The following is a 27179-nucleotide window of genomic DNA, read 5'->3' as shown; positions in this document are numbered from 1 at the left end:
TACCGTAATTGTATCTTGGCTAGTGAAAAGCCACTCTAGCAGAGCCGGAGAAACACAGGCAGATAAGAGAACCACAAATCTCTATTTTCACTTTCTTGAATGCATATATTTTATAAAGCATCGGCTCATTACGGTCCCCCAACTACTGCGAGGGTTTGGGGATACGCTACCTGTCCCCGGTCTGTCGCCAGAACCACTGAACAAACAGCTGATGAAGTTGTGATGCCACCCCTTTAAGTCACAGACAAGCACAGCAAGATAACAACAAGCAACTAAACCTTTAGGATGACTTCTGTACCTTTACAGACTCTCTGTTAAAATGGAATGTTTCATTTCATTTCATTTCACCAACAAAGCAAATTAAGTTAAATAAGTTGTTCTTAAACCCAATATCAGATCAGCCCTTTTTTTTTTAATCCAACCCTTTCTTCCATGTGCTCAGAGCCTTTATGACATCTACAGCAGCATTTGAAGCATATATACATAGTGCTTATATAAGGAAAAACACCAGATTAAAGGAAATATTCAAACATATATATTATTTCACAGTAAACTATCATAAACTGTTTCAAAAGCTGATGCAATTTTGCCTCTTTCATTTCTTTGCCAATCTATTGTGGACTAACATTCCTATTACCAGGAGAAACCGTTGTCTGATTTTTAGACATAAAATCAAACGTATTTATTCTTATAACACTGCCCTTTACAGAATAATCTCCTCTATGCACCTTCACACATTCTAATGGTGTCGGCAGCAATTTAGAATTAAGGATGTCAGGAAAAGCACACAACCAAAGATTAGACCCAGACTCCAAAACAAACTGCCTGGAAGGCCGGAGAGAGTTGTCCATGTGTTATGTAGGTCAATGCATGAAACCTGCGTGCTTTAGATAACCTTTACATTAGCTTTTCTCAAGCCCAAAGGAAACACGAGCTACTGAGACAAACCACAACATAATCAGGACGGGAGAGGTACGAACTGACTGAAGATACTGCCTGCAGAGTCTGAAGCAACATTTTTCTACGCTACCCAGCTTACAAATGGGGGGGGAAGTTCTATTAAATCAAGTTATCGGTATTTTAGTGCCTCTAAATAACGCTTAGTTATTTTACTAACCTAACTTTGATCGACTACTCCAGTGTTGGATGGGGTTTTGAGCAACCTGATCCAGTGGGAGGTGTCCCTGCCCACGGCAGGGGGTTGGAACTGGATGAGCTTTGAGGCCCCTTCCAACCCAAACCATTCCATAGTTCTACGATTGTCAAGAATGTTGTTTCTAAGTGGTCTAACAAAAATCTTTGTACGTACTGTAAATCCAATAAAATTCGACATGTATTTTGCAAACCAGTTCATTAAGGTAAACGATCGCCACCAGAAGAAATAATCTGGTAGGAAGTTATGAGATGAAAATTCAGTTTATAGCCTGTATTCAGGTAGTAGTGGTTCTCTAGAAGAGACAAGAAATAACACCTCTCCAGCATTATTTTAAAATACTGAGAAAAAGAAGGTATTTTTCCTCTTGCATCAACCGCTTCTCAAGATAGAGCTTCTCACAAATAAACTACGAGCTGCCTCAGAAAAAAAATCTCAGTCTCTTCACAGTACAACCTCCACTGCTCAGCTGTGATTTCCTATATACACACAAATAAACAGTCTCCCTTTGGTTTATTTATAATTTCTTAAAGAATAAAACAACAAACAAAAGAAAAGCCATAATTATAATGCACTTTCAGAAAAAAAAATCACATCTGTTTTGGCTACTTGAGCTCTGCAATTCTTTAATGGAGGCGCGATGGACCTGTTCCAAAGTGCCTAACTACCACCAGGGAAATTAGAAACGACTCAGGGCAACACGCTGCTTGAGGAGAAGGCGGTTGACGGGCTGAAAAGCGAGCTAGGAGTCATTGCTCACTGAGCAGTGCTTTGACAAAACAATGAGGTTCTTTCTCATAGTATGAGCTAATAAAAAAGATCTTCCCATTGCCCCTGTGTGTGAAATCCCTGAATGGAGAAAGCTAAAACCTTTAAATCTAAACTGCTTGTTATGGATTTTTATAGATCCTCGTCCCGGTCTCTTACGATTTCTAACACCAGCCTTACACAAGAGATACTCTATTCATGGAAGTTCCCTGTATGTTCACAACAACCAAGATGTTCTGTTGAAGACTGCCAAATCTAAAATTAAGTGATTCATTTTTTTAGGTGAGACTAAAATCACTCAGATTTAATGACAGAAGTTACAGAAATAAGCAATTGTACTTTTAATACTGTGTAAATTGCTTATCGATTTTGTCTTAAAATTGCTGTAAAATCTACACACAAGCGTATTATAATTCCAGCTTCAAGATATCTTCTTGAAAAGAAAAAAAGTGCAGTTTGAAATAAATTTTCAAAATAAAATTCCACCTTTGCTGTAGTTTTGAAGAGACCGCTAGCCACCAACAACATATTTTTTCCAAAAGGAAAAAAGCATTACTACTTTCATTATCCTTTTTGACCCACACAGAAATCATGGAATCATAGAACCAATAGGTTGGAAAAGCCCTCTTAGATCATCGAGTCCCACCATTCCTATCTGCCACTAAACCATGGCCCTGAGCAATAAACACTCTCCTATTTTTCCTCTTCTTCACCTATCTAATCGTAGCCTGGGACTCTAGTGTCTTCCAGAGGATCACCTCCAGAACAAGAGAAGCCCAAAAGCAGCATAGCTGCTGCGAGAGGGACAAGATGCTTCCTAAATAAATAAATGAATAAGCAAACCAACAGCTACCGTTAATTAAGCAGTAACAGTGAAAGGTGAAGCTGCCCCTTATGCTACAGGAAACTTAATCGAGCCAAGCTGACAGCGTTATCTGATGAGGACATTGCCAAAATGCTACGCCAACAATTCAGCCTGCCAATACTTACTCTTCCATCTCTCCAAAAATTACATGAAGGCTACAATGAGCAACACTGTACCGAGAGAAAGAGGGATTTTCTACAAAACGCGGAGAAAGCTAATTTAAATCAGAGCCATTCTAAAAGTTAATGAACATAAACTACAAGCTCATTACTATTTTCTGATGTAGGAAGTCACAACTATACTAATAACCATAATTTAATAAAATGGAATCCAAACACAAAACAGAGCCAACAGAAATTTATCAAGAGTTGAGAGAGAAGTAAGACACAAGTCACAGAGCCCCGACTGCAGAACTGGAGGATGAAGCTCAATGCAGTCTGGTTGGATTGACAACAGCGAATGACTGAAGAATTTGCAGGGACTCTACAGCCAGGTCGTCACACTCATCTGCTGCGTAAAGCCATGCCTTTTTCAAAAACCCCACTAAATATTGTGCTTTTTACTTCAGAGAGGAAAACTGAATTACCACCCTTACCTGTAGCTGTTAACAATGTGCAATACACAGCTCACTGTGCTGACGGTAAAGCGCAGCTGGTAACTCCGCGCTTTCACAAGCTGTCGCTTCCACTCAGCTACCAGCAGAAGAAAACAAATCCCATAGATGAGTTAAACTCTGCAGAAGGTACGGCTGAAAACATTTTCACTGTAACCTGTTCTACTCCCACATTTCTGCTCTCTATTAAATAATTCATACCATCATTTCATGTATTACCCAGTAGTACGCTGGCCAAGTAGAACCCAATAACGTTGGCTTTGGCAGCCCCTTCTGGCTCGCTTCCTTGTGCAGACGAAGACTGGAATTATTGAGCAGCGCCGCTGCCAGCACAGCCACCATTCAAGAGCCGCTGTCACACTGCTGAAGGACAACAGCCAGGGAAGCTACGGAGAACCCAGCAGCGCTCACGTACAGCGCTGCTTAATTGTGCACATGCATTGCAGAAGGTAATGATGAGGGGAACAGGGTACAAAATTACCAAAATCATAGATCACCAGGTTGGAAAAGACCCCTTGGATCATCGAGTCCAACCATTCCTATTTGCCACTAAACCATTTCCTCAAGCACCTCATCTACCCATCTTTTAAATACCTCCAGGGATGTGGACTCAACCACCTTCCTGGGCAGCCATTCCAGTGAACATACAAATATATAATTACGTTGCATTATATTATATCATTTATATATATAGTAAAATATATTTTTTAATAGAATAACTGAAAACTCATCTCCTGAGAAACATCACATTGTATTACTGCTAACTGTAATAGTACAAAGCGTCACACCTTAGACAGATCATAGAATCATAGAACAGTTTGGGTTGGAAGGAACCTTAGAACCCATCCAGTTCCAATCCACTGGAGTGGACACCTCCCACTGGCTCAGGCTGCCCAGGGCCCATCCAACCTGGCCTGGAACCCCTCCAGGGATGGGGCAGCCACCACTGCTCTGGACAACCTGGGCCAGGGCCTCCTCACCCTCATGGTGAAGAAATTCCTCCTTATGTCCAGTCTAAATCTGCCCCTCTCCAGTTCACAGCCACTGCCCTTAGACAATCTATAAGGTGAGTCACCAAACACTGCTGAAGTCTTGGTGCCAATGTGTGGAACGGTTCTAATGGGAAAGGTATAAACTTGTATTTTACCTCTAACAAACACTGTCGAAAGAAATGCTTCAGTTGGGCAGAGGGCTTTGTGAGAGGAATACAGACAAATTAATATGAACAGAACATTCAACAACTTGTCTTCATTACTCACAGGATTTGAAGCAACTTCCACTGCTAAATAAGATCTTGACTTCTTTATGGATACTTGCTCCCAGAGATTTGGAGAATGCTCCAGAGGTCGCTACCTGGCACTTACAAATATCATAGAATTTACCCAAAGGGCTTAATTCACAAAACATTAATTACAATTAAAAAAAAAATAATCAAAAAACTGGATGATCTTTAAGGTCCCTTCGAACCTAAACTATTCTATGATCCTATGAAACACACTCCCAACAGACACTTTCTATAAATACCATAAAGTCCATCAGATTAACACCATCTTCAAAACCATATTCTTTGCTATATGCCCGACTGGTATAAAACATTGTCTAAAACACCACTACCAACATATTTTCAAACCACTGTAATTACGCTCATAATTTACAAGAATTCAATGAGGAAAAAAGGTTTTCAGTGCTAAGAAAAGGTGTCCAGTAAGCGTAATGAGGAGGGGAATTTTTATATTCTATGATTCTATGAAAAATGGAGCAGGTATCAGACAATTTGTAAATCAAAAAGGTAGTTTCAGTTTAATCTGCCAGACGTGGATACAGCCTCCAAGAGGAGCACTAGGAAAAGCTGATGAACAGCTACTGACATACTGCATGGAGATAAAAAAGAAAATTGGGACTTTGCCTGTACATTATTTTTCCAGCATCTGGATTGTATTTGGCTAAAATATTTGGTCAGTGGCATTTGACTTCCTCGTGGTCAATTCTACCCAACAAAATGCTAATACCGATTAGAAAAGCCCCAAGATTTGCAAGGTTCAACTCACAGGGTGAAATTGTAACACATGTACCACGACAACAGATCGCTGGAGACTGGGAATGGACCAGAACGAGTGCACAAACTCACGTCCTCAGTGACCTCCAAACAGCAGGGCACACGGCAATAAATCATTCCATTTTTGCCAGCCTATCTGTACACAGACAGGTATTGACCCAGGAAATTACCGAGACTTGTAAAAAACTATGAAACAAAAAGGAAAATACGATTTACCTGCAATCCCTATATTTATCACATATATGAAGTTGTGGTGTTTCTAAGTACCTGTCCATAAATGATGTAGTTCTAAACTTTAAAAAGCAAATTAAGACCCGATTCAACAAAAACTAAAGTCTGCCATACCATGTACAACCAATAACAAACATTTTTCCCCTTCCTTCCATTTGGGCTGACACAGCAATGCAAGCCAAAATGACAGCGTCTAACACCCGCTACCTCTTCCCAAAAACACAAGCAAACCTGATCTTCCTCAGTTTTCCACTTTTCACCTCCTGAAGATTCCATCACCTTCAGCTTGTTAAAGAAAGCAGTTTCAGTAAAACATCCGAAAGCTTTTACAATATCGTTAAGATATTATAGCACAAAAAAAATGAGTTTAATTTTTGTTATTTTGTTAGTAAGTTATTTTTATTTGAAAAATAGTTAACCCTGGAGATTCCTTGTGTTTACAGAGGATAGAGATGTCCCGGTGCTCACATTAAAGATTCAACTGTTTTATTTATACATTTTTTCCCCCCCCTTCTGGCTCAATCTGCTTTACTTTACAAACAGCTCTCTTCAAACCAATCAGCTCCCATCTCCTGCGCACACAGAGAAAAGAATCTCCTATCCACATCTTCGCAGCGTTAAAAAGAAACGATTGATCTGCCATAGGGAGCCAGAGAACAGGCGTGGGCGGCGAGGAGAACGTCCACGGGCACTGATGAAGGGAAGGCTCCAGAGCCGGCTGCGGCGTAACCACCCACGCACCTCTTATCAGAAAAGAGCAGCAGCTGAGTCACGGTGCTGACTTCCCCCAAGGAGAGGGATTGTCTCTAAGCCGAGATACATTCCTGTGATGATTAATTTTCCATTTTCAGAGGATTGAATTCGCAGCATTTTGATGTATAATTTAAGAATTTATAAAAACACATCCTTACCCATTAACACTTTCCCCTCCCTTCCCCCCAATACCATTCCTATGGCTTTTGCTGAAATACAAGGATGAAATAAAACATATTTCATTAAAAAATGGTGTGAACTTCCCAGTCCATTCATTTCATACATTACATTTATTCAAAATACAAAGCATTTGTCTTGTACTTAAGTTGTTTTTTGATACAGTACAAATAATCACTTCTTTGATTGTACAAATGAGTACAAATTAATGTCATATTAATCACAAAATCTTTACCAATTGTAGAAATTCAGAAGACAGTTCCAAACTCTGGAATATTTATGATATAACTGCTTGTAATAGAAACCTCTACTTGAGAAGTGTAGTAAATCTGTTTGCTACAATGGAGATAGTTCAGTCCCTGCTGCCCATCACTGCCAGAAGGTCAATGCTACCTTTCCTTCAAAGTTTTTCAAATGACAAAGAACAGAAAAAACCTCCAAAGGAAGGGTCTGAACCGCAGGAGCTAAATCAGCGATGCCAAAAAATAAAAATCAAGTATTTTTCCAAAGTCAAATGAACAAACTATACTCTTTTCCACCCAAAGACCTTCAGTATTTCAAGACAGTTAACATACGGGATGCAAGGCTAACACCTTATAAAAATTACACAGCTGAAAATTCTACATAAGTATTTATGTATTTAATTCTAAGTTTGCGAGGCTCCCGTGGAGACAAATGGTTTGCTACTTGCAAAGCAGCAAAGAAATAATGGTAAATAATAATTCAATGCAGAAACTGCTCTTTCTGTTTACTTTAAATTCCAATGCTTTTTACGATGTCATTAAAATCCACAAACACACAATCTACCAAAAAAACCCACTACTAAAAGTCAATCTTAGTGCATAGAGGAATTTAAAGAAGCATTTTAAAACACCATTTTTTTAACTTTTACAATGTTCTTAACGGAATATAAAACATGCATACCTAGACATTGCAATAACCCAATGCAATTCAGCCGGTTTAAATTGCTTAAAATTAAAAAGTCTTCATTTTCCTGCATTTCCCAGTATTATCCTCATTTACAACAGGTTAATTTTTAAAATAAAAAACAAATTGCTATTCCTGAGTGAGAGTTACAGGTCCCGCTTCCTCCAAATGCGGCTATTGTGCACGCTCTGTGGTACACGAATATAAACAGATACACAGAGAACACTGAAGCAGAAAGAAAACGTCGTGACAGCCCAGAGAAGCAAACACACACTGGCTTTAGCAGTTCGGACAGGTAACAACTGAGCAGGACTCGTCACAGGTTTGTAACGCCTTCACTGTGCCCCGCGCTGCCACTGCTGATTTCCAGTCCCGACAATTCTCTTTGGCTGCCAAACCAGCACACGTATGATTATCTGAACTGTATTACTCCCTCCAGATGCATATCTTTGGGAAACGTGGCACAATTATGCAGGTGCATCTGACTATGATTTATGTCTAATGCTTCATTTGATGGAATTTCTCGCTCACTGGAGAATTCCTTACTGCTAAATTTAAAAACCTCTCAAATTTCAGGGAGATCCCTGCATCATCACTAAGATATAAGGAGGAATTTCTTCCCCATGAGAGCAGTGAGGCCCTGGCCCAGGTTGCCCAGGGAAGCTGTGGCTGCCCCATCCCTGGAGGTGTTCCAGGCCAGGTTGGATGGGCCTTGGGCAGCCTGAGCCAGTGGGAGGTGTCCCTGCCCAGGGCAGGGGGACTGGAACTGGATGGGCTTTAGAGTCCCTTCCAACTCAAACCACTCTATGATTCTTTAAAACGTGACCAGAAGTCTTAATTCAAAGCTGTCCAACTCACAATTTCATCCTGCTCCTGAATTATTTTCTGATTTCTAACATCGTGCCCTACGACTCACGCAAAACTCTGTGAGAAATAATTAGTTCAAAAAAGCCCTGCCATTTTTCCAGAGGTGAGTAAGCTGCTCAGTACATCCTCCAGTCCGCCACCACGGTTTGCTTCTCTAAGAATTCTTGGCCTTCACTGCAAACTACAATAAGCAGCTTATTAGTGTTATTACTTCTTGCATGTAATTATTTCATTAATCACAATCAGGAGTCAGATGGAGATTCCGAGATTAATAATGTACATTCCTCCTCAGCGAGTATCCTGCAACACACTTTAAAAATTTAGTATCTGCTCTGTTTGTCTTCATAAAAGCTGAGCTGCTGAAATGCTAAAAGCACACAAACCGAAAGCGCATAAAAATTGCAAGAAGGTGACAGGAATTCCAAAGACTCCTATGGAAACATGGTTTCAATCATAGAAGGGTTTGGGTCGGAAGGGAAGATAAAGCCCATCCAGTTCCAGTCCCCCTGCCATGGGCAGGGACACGTCCCACTACTTGTGAGTCAGTAGAGAACAGTTTCAAATGTTAAATATTGCATCAATTTATTTCTGTATTCAATCACAGGGAACAAACTACGACAGTTACTACTGAAGTCTTATTCATTACTGAAGCTACAAGGTGCTCATAGCGGATGGCTTTAAGGAGGGAATAGCTATTGAGACAAAGGGGAACACAAATGTGTGTTAAAAAGGGATTCCTGCACATACATATTCTATTGGAATAGAAACATTAGTACTTTTTATTTGCTTTCATAAATTTTGTTAAAGCAGAAAAGCTAATTTCACACAGACAGCAAGAGCACAAGGAGAGAACTTTGAATTACAACATAAATGTGATATGGCAGTTCGAATCGGTAGCTAAAATAATCTATTCAGGTAGCAAATGTATTTCAACAAATCCATGATGCACTGAGTGTGTCAATAACCAATCATGAGAACTTTCGACTCCATTATTACAGCTTGACAAAGGACAATTTACTCTCGTTCATGAAGCACATTAACTACATGCCCTTTACAACAAGCTGAGTACTTCCAATCACTAAGAGCTGAATGACCAAAGGATAAACCCTCTGTGTGGAAGCCTGGGAGAGAGGGAGCGACCAGGAGGCGAAAGCACTAACAAACCTCAAGAAACACATATTAGGGAAATCTCCACTCTGCTATAAATGCACACATCGAAACATCAACAGCTAAGTAACAAGCAAATTGCAAGTCTCAATCATTTGATGTATATAGTTCTTCCAACCGTGTTTACTGTAAGAGATGTGCAGTTCGACAAGGGCAAAAAGGCTTAGGTCAAACATATTTATCCCACCAAAATACTGAAGAGAAGAGGTGATTTTTTTCAAGTAAGAAAACATACCTGCATTACCCACATGGATACTTTATTCAGACATCAGAAAGGTACTTCGGAGAAACTGTGTCTGAATAATGGCAAATATTTTATTTGTTGGCAGTTGTCATAAATGCGCTCCAAAAATTGTCTTCATTCTGTCATGAATTACTGATGTAAAAGCCTACAGCAAATTTTCCATTAACTTCCAACTTTTCTGTACAATGACTCCAGAAAAAAAGGAAGGTGAGCAAGAAGAACTTCTTAACTGAAAATTCCCAATGGACTCCGATTTTCACATCCTCACGTGTCTTGTTTTGAAAGGTAAAATACACAACAGTGATTGCCAACACTTGTGTCGGAACAATCCCCCGAATGCAGCTCTCCCCACGCACAGGGCTGTGCAGAACCCGCAGCAACAGCCCATCACCTTCTGTAGGGTTTTTCTAGGCAATGTTTTTATTTGCTTGAAACAGCCTCAGGATTCCTTCGGGAATCTGCAACTTAAGAAGGAGATGGAACTGCTGGAACGGGTCCAGAGGAGGCTACAAGGATGATCTGAGGGCTGGAGCACCTCCCATACAAGGATAGATGGAGAGAGTTGGGGTTGTTCAGCCTGGGGGAGAGAAGGCTCTGAGGAGACCTTATAGTGGCCTTCCAGTACCTTCCAGAATGTGAAGGGGCTACAAGAAAGCTGGAGAGGGGCTGTTCACAAAGGCTTGTGGGGATAGGATGAGGGTCAATGGGTATAAACTGGAGAGGGGCAGATTTAGACTGGACATAAGGAGGAATTTCTTCATGACGAGGGTGGTGATGTGGTGGCTGCCCCATCCCTGGAGGTGTTCAAGGCCGGGTTGGATGGGCCTTGGGCAGCCTGAGCCACTGGGACACGTCCCTGCCCAGGGCAGGGGGGTTGAAAAGGGATAATCTTTAAGGTCCTTTCCAACCCAAACTATTCTACGATTCTACCATTTTTCCGGAGTCTTTACCAGTAGGTCCTAAAATTTCCCATTTGAAGTAAAAGACGACAAATTAAAGGCAGAAATAAACTTCTCAGAAAAATCAACTAACCCCTAAGAATTGGTCTGGAACAGCTCTTTTTAAAAGCAGCAACTGCTAAAATTTTCATGACTAAGCACACCAGCTGTTTCTCCAAAACATCACTGCTACCACATGCAGACACTTAACTGCTCATGTGGAAAAACTACAGAGTAAACAAACACAGGTACTGTGGCAGTACATCCCCAATTGCTCTTTCATCTCTCATTGCTACTCACAAGCCTCCACAGTAATTTCAAGCTAAAACATTCACTTTTGGTTTTAACAAAAGGGTCAGATCAGAAAAAAACTGACACAAAAAAAAGCTCAGCTACTTGGATTTTTCCTCTTCACCCTTTCAAAACAATTTCAGTAATGTCTGATTCAAACAAAGGCAAGTTCTGACATGTTCTTATTAAATGAGAATTTTAACTTTTACATACTTCTAGAAGTTTGCAGGGTTGTTTTTTTTTAACACAGTTAAGCTAACTGACCACGCTCTGACCTCAAAATGTATTTAGCTGTATTAGTGGAGGCAGCTGACAAAGAGAATTGCAAAAGGAAGGAATTGTGCATCACTGTCTCAGTTTAATTTGAGTTAGAACAGGAAAAAAAAGCTATTCTATTTGGCCTGTGTAATAGTTCCCACATAGGCAGGTCCTGTGTACTGGCACCTCAAAAGAGGTTTTACTTAGAAGTCTATAAAAGATGATTGCATATTTATGATTTTAACTATCAAAGCTGTTTCGAATCAATTTATTTCCTGTTTGCATACTTAAACAACTGCTTCCAGCCTTTCAGCCACAGATCTTTAGCCTGAGTTTTCAGGCTATGTTTCAGACAAAACAGAAGGATTTGTCCTCTTTACACAGAACAGTTCTAAGCCTTGAATAGCTCCTGCAGGAAAACATCCTTGGTTCAGAGCAGAGACACACATGCTGATGTACAGATCTTTATACACATGCATATTCAACCCTTTCTTTCAGGTGCACAAAATCAAATTCATTTTGTATGCTAACTGGATTATCAGCTACAATACACTAAAACACAGACGAAGCAGAGATGCTGACTTTGATCAACCACACATTATAACAAGCTGCTTTTGCTGATTAACATCTTTTACTTTGATTTATATATTACACATAATCCTATTATCCACACGGAAAGTGAAAAAGTCCCCAAACTGAAAATATTCTCCTCTTAGAGTGTCTAGAGATAAAGAGTTTCTAAATCACCTATTTAGAAACTATTCTAAAATAGAGACTAATTTAAGAAATACAAAAGTATATTTCTATTCTTGTAATTCTTCATCGAAATAGAGACTTTGAAAGAATCTGATTAGTAAATGAAAAATTCTGCCATGTACACATTTCAGAGCATGATAAGCATACCAGCTTCTTAAAAAAATCTCTTTTGCTTATTTAAATTACCTTTTTGTTTCTATTAATTGTTTTAGATCACTTTATCACCTATTCTAAAACTACTAGCTCTGGTACTAGGATGGTCACAACACCTAACTCACTGCCTGTCCAACCTGAAGGTTTTAAAACCATGACTGTATCTTTTGAATGACCCAGAATGAAAATTTGATGTTCACATCTTCTACGACAAAATCATCCATGGAAACTTTACTAGTCTTTATGCTTCTCTTTCGTGTGCAGCTTCAGTACTTGACAAACCTGCAAAGAGAATAATCCAGTGCAGAGCTCCTGAGCACCACTGAGCGTGGCTGAACTACTGGTCCTCAATTAGACATCAGACAAACCACAAACAAGGTGACAGTGACACTTGCTGAGATGTGGCTCTACACTTAGTACAATCAGCAATAAGATCACTCGCCTATCACTGTATAGCTTCATATGCATGGACATAAATAAACTTAATACTAGATAAACAATCTTGTCACTAAAATGGATATTGATGCAAGACAGGATGTTACAAGGATGTCATAAGAATATTTTAGCTATTCTGAGCCAAAATCCTAGCACTGTCAAATACAGTAAGGTCAAAAGTCTTCAAATTCTACAAATTCTTCATCAAATAGTTGTAAAAAAATAAGGCCAATAAAAGCAGTTTTAAAAAGATATTTAACATTTATGAAGATCAGCGCCTTAGGTAGGAGCTTTAGGTACAAACAACCCTGATGAGTTATTTGTAAAGTTATGAGTCTTTTAGAATTACTGTTTGCTACTCAAAAAATAAATGTTTTCTCAATATCAGTTACACTTACTTCCTTCCAAACACTGACTTGAAAATTCATGAGCTGGAAACAAGCATTTAAATGTAGTAGCATGCTTTAAAACATACACTTAGCAGTTTTACGCCCAAAGTCTTCCTACCAACTTGACTGACAGCACTTGCCATGTGTTTTTGCAAAGGCTGAAAACAATACTGGAATTTTGTTCCACAGAAAGCATCATAAATGCATTGTTCTAAGTCACCCACATAAGAAATGATTAACAAATGCTCAGAAAAAGCCCATGCTCACCCAATAACGAGCTACCTCAAGCACAGCAAACCAGAAAATGCGGATTTAATTACTTTATTACAACATAACATCACACACAGATGAGATTCCAGAATAATGGTACCTGGTGTCTTATTCTACACCGAAAACTTTCCAGAGTACTGTTCTTAAACTATAAGGACGTTAACCCCAAGTGACTGGGACAACTCGCCTGCAAAAGCAGTCAGACGGTAACATCTTGTTTTACTCTGAAGGCTACTTGGGATGTGCCATCACTGCATCACCTAACAGCCTTGGATTTGGGGATCTCTAAGCTACCTTTACAACGGGTCACATCATTCAGAAAAATAATAGAAAAGAAAAAAGAACACAAACAAAAAAAAAGAAAAAAAAAACCCAAACGAACAACCCCCAAACTTCTCAGCTGCCTAACTTTTTGGAAAGGACTTCCAGCAAACAAAAGCCCAGATAAGCAGTGCAAGACTTAAACTGGAAAGGACTGCCATAAGATCTTCACCAACCTGAAAAGACCAGACTTCTACGCACACATTCCATGAACAAAGACCAATCCAGTGGAAGTTATTTTCATAGAGAGAATGTAAGCCTTAATACACAGTAATTATGCTTTGTATTAGTGTCTTTCTTGACTCCTCTAAAGTATTACTACTGCCAAGAAAATTGATCTTACCCCTTTGTATGTTGAATTGCTGTGAGCCTAGCAGATATAACTTCCTTAGTAAGAAAATGAATCAGCACAAAAATTCCACAACATTCCAACTAAAATAACTTAGATTAAGTACAACCTCATACAAAATACTAAATCTCTAAATCCCACACCTTCTATCATTACAACCCGTCTAAGAAATTCTCACTGTGACCTGTCTTCAGAGTAGCAAAGTGGCCTTCCAGTGGCACAATGAAAGAGCTTCCTTTTATTCTGGTGCAACCCAAACGCACCAGAGCATGAACACTCCGGCCTCAGAAACACAGTCTATCTGGACAAGATCCACCAGTGAAAAGTCCTACCTATTTGTCTTTAAAAAAATAATTATATGTACACATATATACCCACATGCACACAGAAATACACCCTTCGAAACGCTTCCACGCTACTACTAAACCAACTTCTTGTTAAATGTAATGCCTGTCTATTTAAGCCTCGCATCAAATACTTAAAATGGTCCTTCATTCTAAAATTTTAGAAGTGCTACTATAAACAGTATTGTAATTTATTAATATACACTGTATGCAGAAATTATATAAGAGTCGGGAAAATTAATTGTGGTTATTGCTTCAAAGCCAAAGGCCTCACAGAAGTAATATTTTTTCCTAATTAAAAATATCCCTGTGGTTTTTATTTACCTCGAACGGTAGATGGTCAAGACAATAGCTACCCAGTGAAACAAGCTCTGTAGTCTTAGCATGTTACACAATCCTACTGCCACTCTGTGGAATCAGACTTATTTATCACGTTCTATGTTAAAACCTTCTTGTTGCTCTTCTGGAACCTCAAATCTGAGACAACGGCTTGTCTAACATTAACCACTTCTTGGTCTTAGAAAGGAAAGAAACCTCTGAAATCTTTAAAGGTTCCTTAATGGTGAACCCTGATTAAAAATGCATCTACACAGAAAGCTTTCATGGGAAGTGATCTTCAAAGCAAAATAAATCACTGAAGCAAAAGAAGAGGCAGTGAAATAGCACTGAATCTTCCTCTTTGGAACCATCCCAGTTTTGTTAAACAAAATGTGACACTTAAGAGACTGTGACCGATCTCATGCTGGAGTTTAATCTACTAAATCTGCATTGTTTCAGTAGAATTCTAAGAAGAAAACTAATGTTAAGCACAAAGATATGTGTACAGATACAACAAGAAGGTCATGCTGCTACCTTGTTTATAAGCTTGAAATCAGCACCATTTTTTTCTCTTTTAGAATTGACTTTAAATCATAAAACTAAAATGAGAGGCATTTTCACTTCTGCTTTTCGCCCAGGCATTTTTTTTTACCCCCTACATGCACTCACACACTCAGCCCTGGTTTCTCTTCTGAAGTCAATATGACCACAACAGGATCTCTGCATCCACCACAACGATCAACAGAAACGGGAAAGAGCGTAGCTCAGCAGAGTTCAGCCTCTACGAACCAGGCTGTTCAGAAGATGGTCCACGGTTCACAAACAGTATTGTCCTTGCAAGGTCAAAATGAAGAGATAAAGGCACCACTTTCTTTTCAGGTATGCAGGGAAAGAGTATCCAAACTTGCACTCAGCTCTCAAATACCTACTCAGAAAGCTAATACTTCTGGCTCCTGACGTGGGGGACATATCCACACCTAAATATAACTTGTTTTATAGCTGTGCCACAAGCTTTCTTGATGTCTCCTCCACACTCACCTTCTCAACAAACACCACACCACCCTCGAGAGCTGCTGCTGCTGATGGTTGGGTTTGTGACTATGTCAGTTCAAATGGAACATAAAGTGCTCCTCTATTCTAACACCTATTCAACAAAGAGACTCGTGCTGCATGCGAGATGGGTCAAGTTAGTTCAAATCAGAAATACAGAGGCCTACAGGTTGCTGTTGCCATAAGGAAAGATGTATCGATATCCCATCAGAGTGCACAGCTCGGAAAAGCAAGGACAAAGTGACTTCGGAGGACAAACTACAGCCAGGCCTTCCAACGTCAAGCAATCCTTGTCCTGCTGCTGCCCACGATGTGTCCCTTCTCCTTCTAAGCACATTACACAGTATTTTCTTACTATATTTCTTAAGGAGTTTTGTAACGTTTCTCCCTTTGAGCATGGAAACTACACCCTGTTACAGTTTTAGTTACTCAAGAAGACACTGACCCTTTCACATCTTTCAAGAAAAAGGTTTTCTGTTTATTGTGAGATCCCCTAATGCTTATTCACTCACTGTTTATTTCTGTAAAGGCAAGACTGTAAAAATAGAAATGATATTTAGGACAGTGAATTACGGCAATTTTTTTCTTAAAAGTTATATAATTTTTATTCTCTCTCTCTAATATGTTTAGAAAAATATATTAAATATACTATAGTCTATAAATAGGAAGAATTCCTTATATTGAAAAAATCTGTTTATATTGAATCATTTTATGTGAGTGCTTTAGAACAGAACTAAGATATTTAGAAAATTTTATCTGAGGCTCTGGTATTTTTTTTTAAAATTATTTTAATTATCTAACAAAAATGCAAAGAAATGTATCTTTAAGTCTTTGTTAATAACTCCTCCTAGCAGTCAGCATGCGTGATGTGTAGAAACACCAATATCGAACTGGGATATAAGGCTACAGAGATCAAGTGGTAAAGCAAGCAAAGTCAAACATGGAGCAAGCACTAGAGAAAGCCAAAAGACTGCATTTAGTGGTGAGACCAAATTGCCTTTGTGACAACTCCCAGTACCTGACTGGCTGGTGGTGGCTCCTGATAGTTTTGTTCTCCTCATCCATGTGGTTGGGAACAAAAAAGTGGTGATCACCCTTTACCAGAGTCACCAAGCCTCCTACAGGTGTTTTATTTTCTTAAATGAAAATAGGGAATGTACATTTATGCCTCTACCTACACAGGCTGGGACTCGGTCCAATTTCCACAGAGGAGGAAAGAACTTCTCCTGCCTTTACCCCTATGAGGAGGTGACAGCAACCTACATAAAACGAGCTGGGACCAAGCACGCACAGGTTTACAGAGATGAAAATAATGCAGACATTGTTGCTCCTCCTTCCCAGATGCACTTCAGCAACGACACTGTGACTTTCCTTCAATTGCAGATACATGGGAAGAAGGACAGAGATACCTGCAGCATCCAGAAATAAAAAAAGAAAGGTTCTTCAAAACCTCAAGTTCCCTGTGCTTCAGCAGCATCCTCGGAACCAATTCATTAATTAAATGGATCCCACCAACATTTGCAATTCAGAAGGGAGTAGAGAAAGCTGGTATACTGCAGCAGCCCTGACAGCAACATTGCCTGGCCAGCTTGCTGCCTGGTGGGCAGCCACAACTCCGACACAAACCCTAGACATCCCCACCACTGCCCGATACAGCGGAAGCAGAAACCCACCTTAAGTACCGCCACGGGCCAACCTTGACACAACCCGGTCTGTAGGAGGGCTAGAAACAGGCTCTTCAGACTTCAGAATCAGCGTCCTCTGAATTAAACATTTTTATCCCTTTGGCTTGTGAACACATAAACAAGGGTTTGACCCTTAGTCACAAACTTTTTGTTAGGAGTCAGTGTATTTGCCGATACGAGTTCACCAATATCTCTCTTTCAGGCAGGCACAGATGTGCAGTAAAATGGGGTATCACAAAATTGATGAAGTCTTGGCACTTTCTGCAAGAGCTTAAGCTAGCCTACAGCTCACAGTGCCACGAATGCCCAGCATTACTCTCCTCCAGCTGCCTAGAAGCGCAGTAGCTCTCCTCTCAGAAGGTGTTTGACTCAGCTGTGATAAAGCTGTTTAATTAGCAGAAGCAGCAGTGCAATCAAGCAAGTATTCTGCATTCTAGACCGAGAGACGACACTGTCCTTCCACCCACACCGTCTGCAACACCTTATCGACACACTGCACATTTCTTCACTCCACAAGGTAAGCGGTCTCATCCTTGGAAGCACTATCATTATTCCAGGTAACATTTCCTTCGTAATTTATTGCTTCAGTTTTTGTCACCTACAACATAACTTTGCCAATTTACTCATTTTCATTCTTTGCAACTTTTCCACCTACTCGTAATTACCCTTTGCCGCTGTGTCCAGCCCACCAGGTCTAGAATCCTTCCAAAGAGGTTCTACATCCTCTGTATTGCTGTATTATGGACCTCCTGTATTGCTGGTCTTTTCTTTAGACACAAGTTCCTACTCAAACACAGTTTCACTAAAGTCTTATCCCATTTTTAATACAGATTAAACACAGCTTCACTAAAGCCTTATCACATTTTTAATACAGATCGTAGTGCATCTTTAAAAGTAGAAAAATCTAAATCAGTCTTCTTTAATTATATTAGAAATTAATATTTTTCATGTTCATGACAGGTAGCCTGGCTGAACAGCTAATGGTGATGAAATTGTGATATTGCATGAGAATACTCCTGTGGGCCACAATCACATGGGACTATTGAGAACTGGGTAATAAAAACATATACAATGGAGTCATTCCTTTTCACAGTGTCAATCTTTTAGAGAAACACTGTTTCAACAAACATTTGTGCAATCTTGCCCTGTCCTATAGCTTTACAGAATGATAAAATAACCTCCAGTTGGAAACTGTGCAGCTCAACATACAGTAAGACTCCTAGACACACTTGTTCAAGATGAACAATAACAAGTCTTATAATACGGTCTTTAATAACCTTTTGTTTCATACTGTTTCTGTTTCAACAGATGACAATTTGCTACTGGCAAAGAATTATCAAATTCTGACCAGACGCTAAGTAGAATTTCTTAGTTCACTTAGGTCTACAGTCTACAAAGCAATTTGTTATTCCCTTCATCTCTTGCTTCAAATCTACCTATCTAACATTCTTTAATTACTTCCTTGACAATTTTTCCACTTGCTTTGCATTAAGGCAAACTTTAAAAGAAAATATCGGCAACACATTTTTTACTGTTACTTATACAGCTAAACATGTTGCTGTAGGTTTCATTAAGCTTCAAAGATGTTTCTGCGGTCTCTTCAGAGACAAAGGACAAAAGAAAAAAAGATAGTGTGGGATTCTGAGCATGGGGGACGGGGATGGGATGGCACAAGACAATCTGTCCAAATTTGTAGTCTGCATCTCGTATACACCACCTTGCCTAATATAACATTGCAAGAGCTTGTTTAGATAGAGCAACACAGAGTCTGGAGTTTTCCACTAGAAGCGTTTTTTTTCATCTAGTAAAAAAGGCCATCTCTATCATGCACTGCGTGTTGCTATTTATACCAACAGAGCCAAGCATCACACGCGATGGAACTGCAGATAAACAGAAAGAAAGCTGCAATGTTTTCTTACATGACCATAAAACACCAGCACCCACCCCGCGTCTGTGCGGAACTGCATCAGTTGTCCATCTCGGAGAACAGGCTGGAAACACAACTTGCACAGGACTGCTGTATGCTGCGAATCCGGATTTGTTAACACATTACGTTACACGCTTCAATTAGCTCAGCTCCATGGCCTTGTTCACAATTTCTTGCCCAGTGCACACTTACGTATATAAATGTAGAAAGAACAAGTAACACGGCTCAGAGAGCTCTACCTCCAACCCTTCAGAAAAACACACTCACGCTTGATGCTCATGCTTGATGAGGAGACAGAGTTCAAAATAAACTTCACCTTGCTTTGCAGAAGCTCAGGTTGTTCCACACATGCCTGAGCCAGCAGAGGTGCGCTGCTTGCATCCACGGCACATCTCTCATCGAGCCGGCACTGTGCACTCAATCTCCCATACGAAGACAGGCTGACAGAGTTGGGGTTGTTCAGCCTGGAGAAGAGAAGGCTGTGGGGAGACCTTATAGTGACCTTCCAGTACTGAAAGGGGCTCCAAGAAAGCTGGGGAGGGGCTCTTGATCAGGGTGTGCAAGGATAGGACAAGGGGTAACAGTTTTCAGCTGAAAGAGGGGAGATTGAGATGAGATGTTAACGAGAAATGTTTTCCTGTGCAGGTGGGGAGGCCCTGGCCCGGGTTGCCCCGAGCAGTGGTGGCTGCCCCATCCCTGGAGGGGTTCAAGGCCAGATTGGATGGGGCTTTGATCACCCTGATCCAGTGGGAAGTGTCTCTGCCCATGGCAGGGAGTGGAACTGAATGATCTTTAAGATGTCTTCTAACTCAACCCATTCTATGATTCTCCTTTAACTGTGTTTCTATTTTGACTGCAGAAAAGGAGAGCACTTAATGCAGAGTCAAAAACTGCCCTGCATGCCGGGAAGAAGCACTGCACTAATTACCTGGTTGGAGGAAGATGTGTAAACACACACTGTGTTCACATAAAATCTGGTTGCCAGTCCCTTTCTGGAGTACCAGAAACTCAGTCTAAAGGCCATAACTAGAATTACACTATAAGATATCCACATTTTTTAAGATTCAGATTAAACTCCTCAAAGATAGTGTCAAAATGTGAAGTTTTCATAAAAAGAAATTAAAGAGAAACCAAAGCAAAATCTTTATCACTCTTGTTCAGTTTCAGGGGTTTATAAGGCACCTGTTGCCTTCTTTGAAAGATTACAGGGTTACATCGAAGGAAATTAATTAGCATTTAAAATTAATGGAAGTAACTAATTACATATGTTTTCTTCCTATATAATATAGATATATTGATAAGATTATCTTTTCATTACACTCATTGTTTGAAGGCACATATCTACACTAGCTGTTTGGTCGGTCTTATGAGCTTAGACTGTTCTAAAACTTGGTCTCTCAGGAACACAGCTGTCCCTCGCCTTGACTGGCTTTCAAAAACGGAATCACGGAATGGCTTGGGTTGGAAGGGACCTTAAAGATCATCCAGTTCCAAGCAAAACTTCCCACCTAGAGCCCCTAAATCAATGCCAAGGGATCCTTCCAGTCCCCCTCCCCCTGTGCAATCACTGCTATTCCCATGTTTGCCCATGCCATGGGTTTCATAGAATCACAGAAGAGTTTGGGTTGGGAGAGACTCTAAAGCCCATCCAGTTCCACCCCCTGCCCTGGGCAGGGACACCTCCCACTGGCTCAGGCTGCCCAAGGCCCATCCAATCTGGCCTTGAACACCTCCAGGGATGGGGCAGCCACCACTGCTCTGGGCAACCTGGGCCAGGGCCCCACCACTCTCATCGTGAAGAAATTCTAACTAATGTCTAGTCTAAATCTGCCCCTCTCCAGTTTACAGCCATTGCCCCTCTTCCTATCACTCCAAGCCTTTGTGAACAGTCCCTCCCCAGCTTTCTTGGAGCCCCTTCAGGTACTGGGAGGTCAATATAAGGTCTTCTCAGAGCATTCTCTTCTCCAGGCTTGTAGCCTCCTCTGGACCGGTTCCAACAGCTCCATCTCCTTCTTATGCTGAGGATTCTAGAACTGAACACGGTATTCCAGATGAGGTCTCAAATGGGTTTCACTCCCCATTTTATTTTGTGGCTCCCTGCTTTCGCTGGCAGCAGCGTGCCTCGTGCGGCCAGGAGGCTGGCAAGAACCCTGTCCTTCCAGGGCAACACAGATGCCATCATTTACCCATTCTTAAAACGTGACACACCCCAAAGCTGGAGAACTTGTTAAACAAAGACTTACACAGAATGCAATAAACATTGCAGTTACTAATTCCAATATATTGCTATCAAATAAGAAATGTTAGAGTCCTAGTTCAACTGGAGCTAGGAAATACTAACGAGTTACATGCAGCTCAACCGTCCTCACTGAACAGCAAAACCACAATGAATTTTCGATGTAGTGTGCAAGTTGTTTGGCAGTTGCCCCCATGTAAAACAACCGCACACACATACTTTTAAGTCATCACAAGATGACTAACCACTAAGGCAGTAAATATTAGAAGCAATGCATAATTCTCAGGGTAAAAAAAAAAAATATTGATACTTATAAAAAGATCTGCGCTTAAAAATGCAAGAACAAAATTTTCCCACTTGATTCTTTTTATAGTTCCATCATTACTACTGCCAATGAGTCTTACACACAAGCTTGAAAGCACAAGACAGACAAAGCTATAATTACTTTTCAATATTGAAATAACTTTCTAAATACTACACGTAAGCTTTTAATAAAAATAATCTATATACACAGTGTTTTGGCACCTTGCTGCTGTTGCACAGCCGCTAATCAACTGCTTGTTCAGCACTGAATATTCAGTACATTTTGTATACAGAACAAAATGGTTATTTTCTGAGGAAATAGAATACGTTTAAAAATAAGCTTATCTAGCTGAAAATTTTGCACACAATACAAAGCAGTAGCTAGGAAAGGAGAATTAAAAGAAAAGGTAAAGCAAGCTGACTAGGTTTTATACTGGCTCCGCCACTAGCCTCTTGGATGACCTTGAACAAATTCTTTTACGTCTTGATTTCCTCCATTTGTAAAGATATCAACACAGCTGTGAAACAATCATTGAAGCCTATTACATAAAATCATTATTACACCTAACAAGTGCTTCTTGAAGCTTTCCCCTCCTCAACCGGCCCACGAAGTATCTGTCAATCAGACACTTTTCCACTACCTCTTCAAACACTGTAAGGTTGTCAGCAGGATGTGTTAACTCAGAGAAGGGCTCTAGACATCAGCAAAAGTATTGAAACTATCTCCTCAGTGTGCAGAAAAGAACAGGACAGTAAAATCCATAAAGAATAGGCCAGAAAATAAAATATCCTTTTCCAATGCCTTTACATAAAGTAACAGCATTGTTCCATTGGAAAGAGCGCTTACACTACAGGTCACCCTTTTGTTATGATGACGCTCAAGAATAACAGAAGGTTTCAAAGACACTTAGTGAAAATGATGGCTAGCTCTTTGCTATCACCATTGGAAAGAGGGGTCATCTATTGCATAAAGTGACAGAGAAAGTATTCCAAGCGAACCAGAACCAACAAAGACCACTTATCACAGATTTGGCTCTGGTAGTTGACTACAAGCTTTAGTCCGCTTTTAGTTTTACCCTCCACTTGCCAATGAGGCACGCAGCAAGCTACCAGCTGGTAGAAAGCCTGTGATGTCAGCTGACTTTGCAGTTCTGCCTTTAGCAGAAGTCCTTAGAGGTCTCTTATCTATTTAGCTGCAAGTTTCCAAAGAACTTGTAGGAAAACAACTGCCTTTCAGAGCTGCAACACATCTCTGAGGGAGAGCGTTACTGGAGCACGGAGGATGGGTTGACATGATGATTGCACGTGCCTTCCTTCTTTAAGAAGTCAGATAATACAACACAGTGAAAATACACATATTAGTACAGGTAAGTTAGTTCTCCATTTTCCACCCCATCTTATGCTGTACAAGTAAAGAAACTGAAGAGGACAATTTCAAAACTTGCAATAGGATAAATCTGTTAAGGCAAGAAAATAATAAAAGTAATCCCTAAGACCAAAGTTTAAAAATGCAAGCAACAACCGAGCATTTTTTTATATTTAGAATATCCCATATGATTCCATTAGCAATAATAACAATGTCGGGTTAATAGATCTCAGACTTCGAGTGTGAGTCAATAGCTAAGAGAAATAAAAGGTATTAGAAACAAACTGTCCTTTTGATGCTAGAGGTCAGAGGCAATATCCTTTGCTGAGAGAAGAAGGTGCTCAGTGCTTCCTCTGGCCCTTGATAAAAAGAGGATAGCGAATTAACAGGATTTTGGTGTGATCAGCCTGAAATTCTTCTATTTCTATGGAAACCGCAATCCAAAAGCAACATATATGTTTTCAATTTAAGACAAACACGATGCGGCTGAAAACATTACAAAACCAAGCAGCCAGCATATGATTTCCTTCACAGGATTACCGTAATTCAACTGAAACTGCTCCCAAGGAGGCTCCAGGAGCTGTATCAAGTGCTGGTTTTCTGGTTATTGCTGGGGTCTGGCTAGTGCATCACACAACAGCAGCTCTCCACACCTATCTTCCTGAACCCAGAGCATCCCACCAGGCAGGGTCGCTAGCGTAATGCCCATCAGACCACGGAAATTCATCTGCTGCCAGTTCCAACCTTTCCAATGATCATCTGTATTCCATTTTAGCCCATACAGTCAAATTCTACTGCAGTTCAATACACGCCAAAAAGGATATCCATATTTCCAAAGACAGGAAACAAACTTTTCTGCATGTATTATCACAATACATATAAATACAGTTTTCTAAATTTATGTTTCAGTTATGGAATGATTTGCTTTGGGAGGGGAAGGCGCCAGTACGACAGCAAACTATTCTTTCTACAACCACTACGTCTCCATATCACATACTGTGAGATATAAGAAGCAAGCAGGCATGTGTATATTTGTGACTGCACCTCATCTCCTACCAGGAATGCTGCTGGGGATGTTCACCATGCAGAGGTTTAAACGCTCTGCTATTGCCGACAGACTGGGCTAATCCAGGGTGCGTGTATCAGGCATGTAAAACATACCCTGTTTGTAATACACAGGATAGCTTTAGCAGGTATAGAAAAAGTCTGCCAGAAACCAACTTCGTGAACGGAGCAAAAATGTACGCACCGTGGAATGTTAAATGAATAGCTCTAAATGGCTCTGTCTGCAAGGATAGTGAGCAGTGTCCATGGATGCATCTCCATGACGTAGGTACAAGGGCTGTCTCAGTCTGGCAGATACAACAACCTTTTTTATTTAAGAAAAACAAAACCCCAAAACACCACAAAGCCAACACAGAAGGAAGAAACAAAAACCATGATGTTATCTGAATAGCGATAACCTATTTGCTATACATAAAGACTTAGATTTTTAAGTACTTTAGCAAAACACCATTTTAAAGCAAATTGTATCAAATCCTAAAACCATACAAGCCCATCTGGGCAGTAAGGCTATAAATTAGAGAAGCTGACAATAAAATCACAAGCTCACAATCCATTACGGAATGATGTCAGTGTTATAAAAACATATTTGGGTTACTCCGTACTGTTTTAAGGCAGTGTTAAGATATCAGATACTGTAATTATCAGCTGCGACTGAGACAACCGACAGCTCGATGCGTAAACACACACTACAGCAAAACAAGTTGGTGAGCAATTAATAGGTTTAGATCCTTCCTATAGAATACAGCATCCACCTGCGATAACCAGGTCTGGAAGCCCGTACCCTCTGCTGTGGGCAGCAGCCGAGCACCGAGGGAATGACCTGACTACAAGGGATAAATCCCACGCTTCTTATGACGACAGTGGAAGCAAAACACCCATCCCAAAGCAAGCCTGGGAAGCGACGCCACCCAACAGCCAGATGCGCAGGGCTGAACGCGAGGGCTGCCGCTCAACATCCCAAAGCACCTTCACTCACCGCGCTGCAACAGCGGCGGCTGCGTGGGAACCACGCGGGGCTGCACCGCACCAGCTCAGCACCGAGAGCCGCTGCAATCCCCCCGCGCCAACACTCGAATTCTTTATTTAGCCACGGAGCACGGGATGTGCTTTCTCCGGGCGGGGAACGCGCTTCGTGGAACGATGGGAACGGTGGCTGTGCCCCATCCTCAGCCTCCCCATCCTCAGCCTCCCCATCCTCAGCCTCCCCATCCTCAGCCTCCCCATCCTCAGCCTCCCCATCCTCGCCCGCTCCATCCTCGCCCGCTCCATCCTCAGCCTCTCCATCCTCAGCCTCTCCATCCTCAGCCTCTCCATCCTCAGCCTCTCCATCCTCGCCCGCTCCATCCTCGCCCGCACATCCTCAGCCTCCCCATCCTCAGCCTCCCCATCCTCAGCCTCCCCATCCTCAGCCTCCCCATCCTCAGCCTCCCCATCCTCACCCTCTCCATCCTCACCCTCCCCATCCTCAGCCTCCCCATCCTCCCCCCGCACACGGCTCCGGCACGTACCAGTCTGTGTGCGGCTCGTCGATGACCAGCAGCACCTTGAACTTTCTGCCCGCGGCGGCGGTGGCGGAGGCGTCCACGAGCCCGGCGGAGGCTGCGGTCTGCTTGACGGCGTTGGAGAGGGAGCTGAAGAAGCTGGTCCCGGCGCTCGGCGGGGGCTGCGGCGGCGCGGGCTGCGGCTGCCGGCGCTCGGCGGCCGGGGAGGCGGCGGCGGCGGGGGCGGCGGGCGGCGGCGGCGGCGGCTCCGGGCGCTGCAGGTCGGTCATGTACCCATTGGGCAGGTTGGCGATGAAGCTGCTGTCCGAGAGCCTGCGCCGCAGGAAGTTCATCATCTGGCCGGGCGGGCGGCGGAGGCTGCAGCGGGAGCGGAGCGCACCGGGCTGGGAGCGGCCCCTCTGCGGCCGGGGCGGCGCTGCGGACCCTGCGCGGGGCGGGGCGGCGGGCGGGGCGGTGGCCGCGGGGGCGGGCACGGCCTGCGGGGCCCGGGGACCGCCTGCGAGCCGTGCGCCTGGCGGGCCGTGTGCCTGCCGCCGCTCTGCCCGCCTGCAGCCCCTGCCTGCAGCCCCTGCGGCCGCCTGCACCCTCTGCTTGGAGCCCCTGTGCACAGCTGCAACCCCTGTGGCCGCCTGCAGCCCCTGTGCACAGCTGCACCCTCTGCCTGCAGCCCCTGTGTAATAGAAGAGATAACGTTTGTTAATCAAATCTTGCTTATGCTAGTAGAAAAACCAGATGTCAGCCTTGAACCAAGGAAGAGTGGGCCTTGCATTAACCAACAGACACTTCCTTGCATTAACCACAGACATCTGGTAATGTAAACAACGCTTGTGCTTTTGCAAGAGATAGTGAAACAGGCATGCATTACACAAAGGGGCACAGGAGGGTCACAAGAGGAAGACTCGGGGCCTTCATCCCAGCGACCATCAGGAGGCAGAAAAAGACCCCCTGGCAACAGATCAGCGCAGACGCAGAGTACACCTAGAAGGACACGGATGCCGGAAATAAGGGACTATAAGAACCACAACTACGGGAAGTTGAGTGTGTGCCGGTGGTGGAGCAGGAGACTCCCCGGCCGCTCAGCGCTGTTTTGCCTGCTATCACTTGCCGAATCTTTGTAATAAGTTTATATATTATTTTACTTAATTGGCTCACTGATTTTGTCCGAGCACTTTATAACAATTTTGGTGCTGTGACAAGGATCCAAGACAGGGTAGCGCGGAGCTCTCGTATCGGGGAGGCGCCCCATCTTCGGACAGCCCTGGTGCGGGATATCCCACTACACTCAACTGGATCAACAAATCTCTAAATTGATATGCAAGCAAAGAAAACCGGTGTACCCCTCAAACTTTGTGCATGAAGACTGAGCGAAGACTCAGGAGTGAGTGAGTATAGGCTGGTTATC

General features: G+C 42.0%; 1 protein-coding gene across 1 annotated transcript in view; it reads right to left on the bottom strand.

Moving 5' to 3' along the window:
• Positions 1–26146, bottom strand: part of SYN2 (synapsin II) — a 199849-nt gene extending 173703 nt beyond the window's left edge. Inside the window, exon 1 of the mRNA XM_054076892.1 lies at positions 25784–26146. Coding sequence (XP_053932867.1) covers positions 25784–26112 — 329 coding nt within the window. The 5' untranslated portion in view covers positions 26113–26146. The remainder of the gene's footprint in view (positions 1–25783) is intronic.
• Positions 26147–27179: the final 1033 nt, after the last annotated feature.

The sequence above is a fragment of the Cuculus canorus genome, chromosome 11, assembly GCF_017976375.1.
Source record: "Cuculus canorus isolate bCucCan1 chromosome 11, bCucCan1.pri, whole genome shotgun sequence".
NCBI classification, from domain to species: domain Eukaryota; kingdom Metazoa; phylum Chordata; class Aves; order Cuculiformes; family Cuculidae; genus Cuculus; species Cuculus canorus.
The sequence above is the reverse complement of the archived record's forward strand: the minus strand, read 5'-3'. Positions and strand labels throughout refer to the sequence as shown.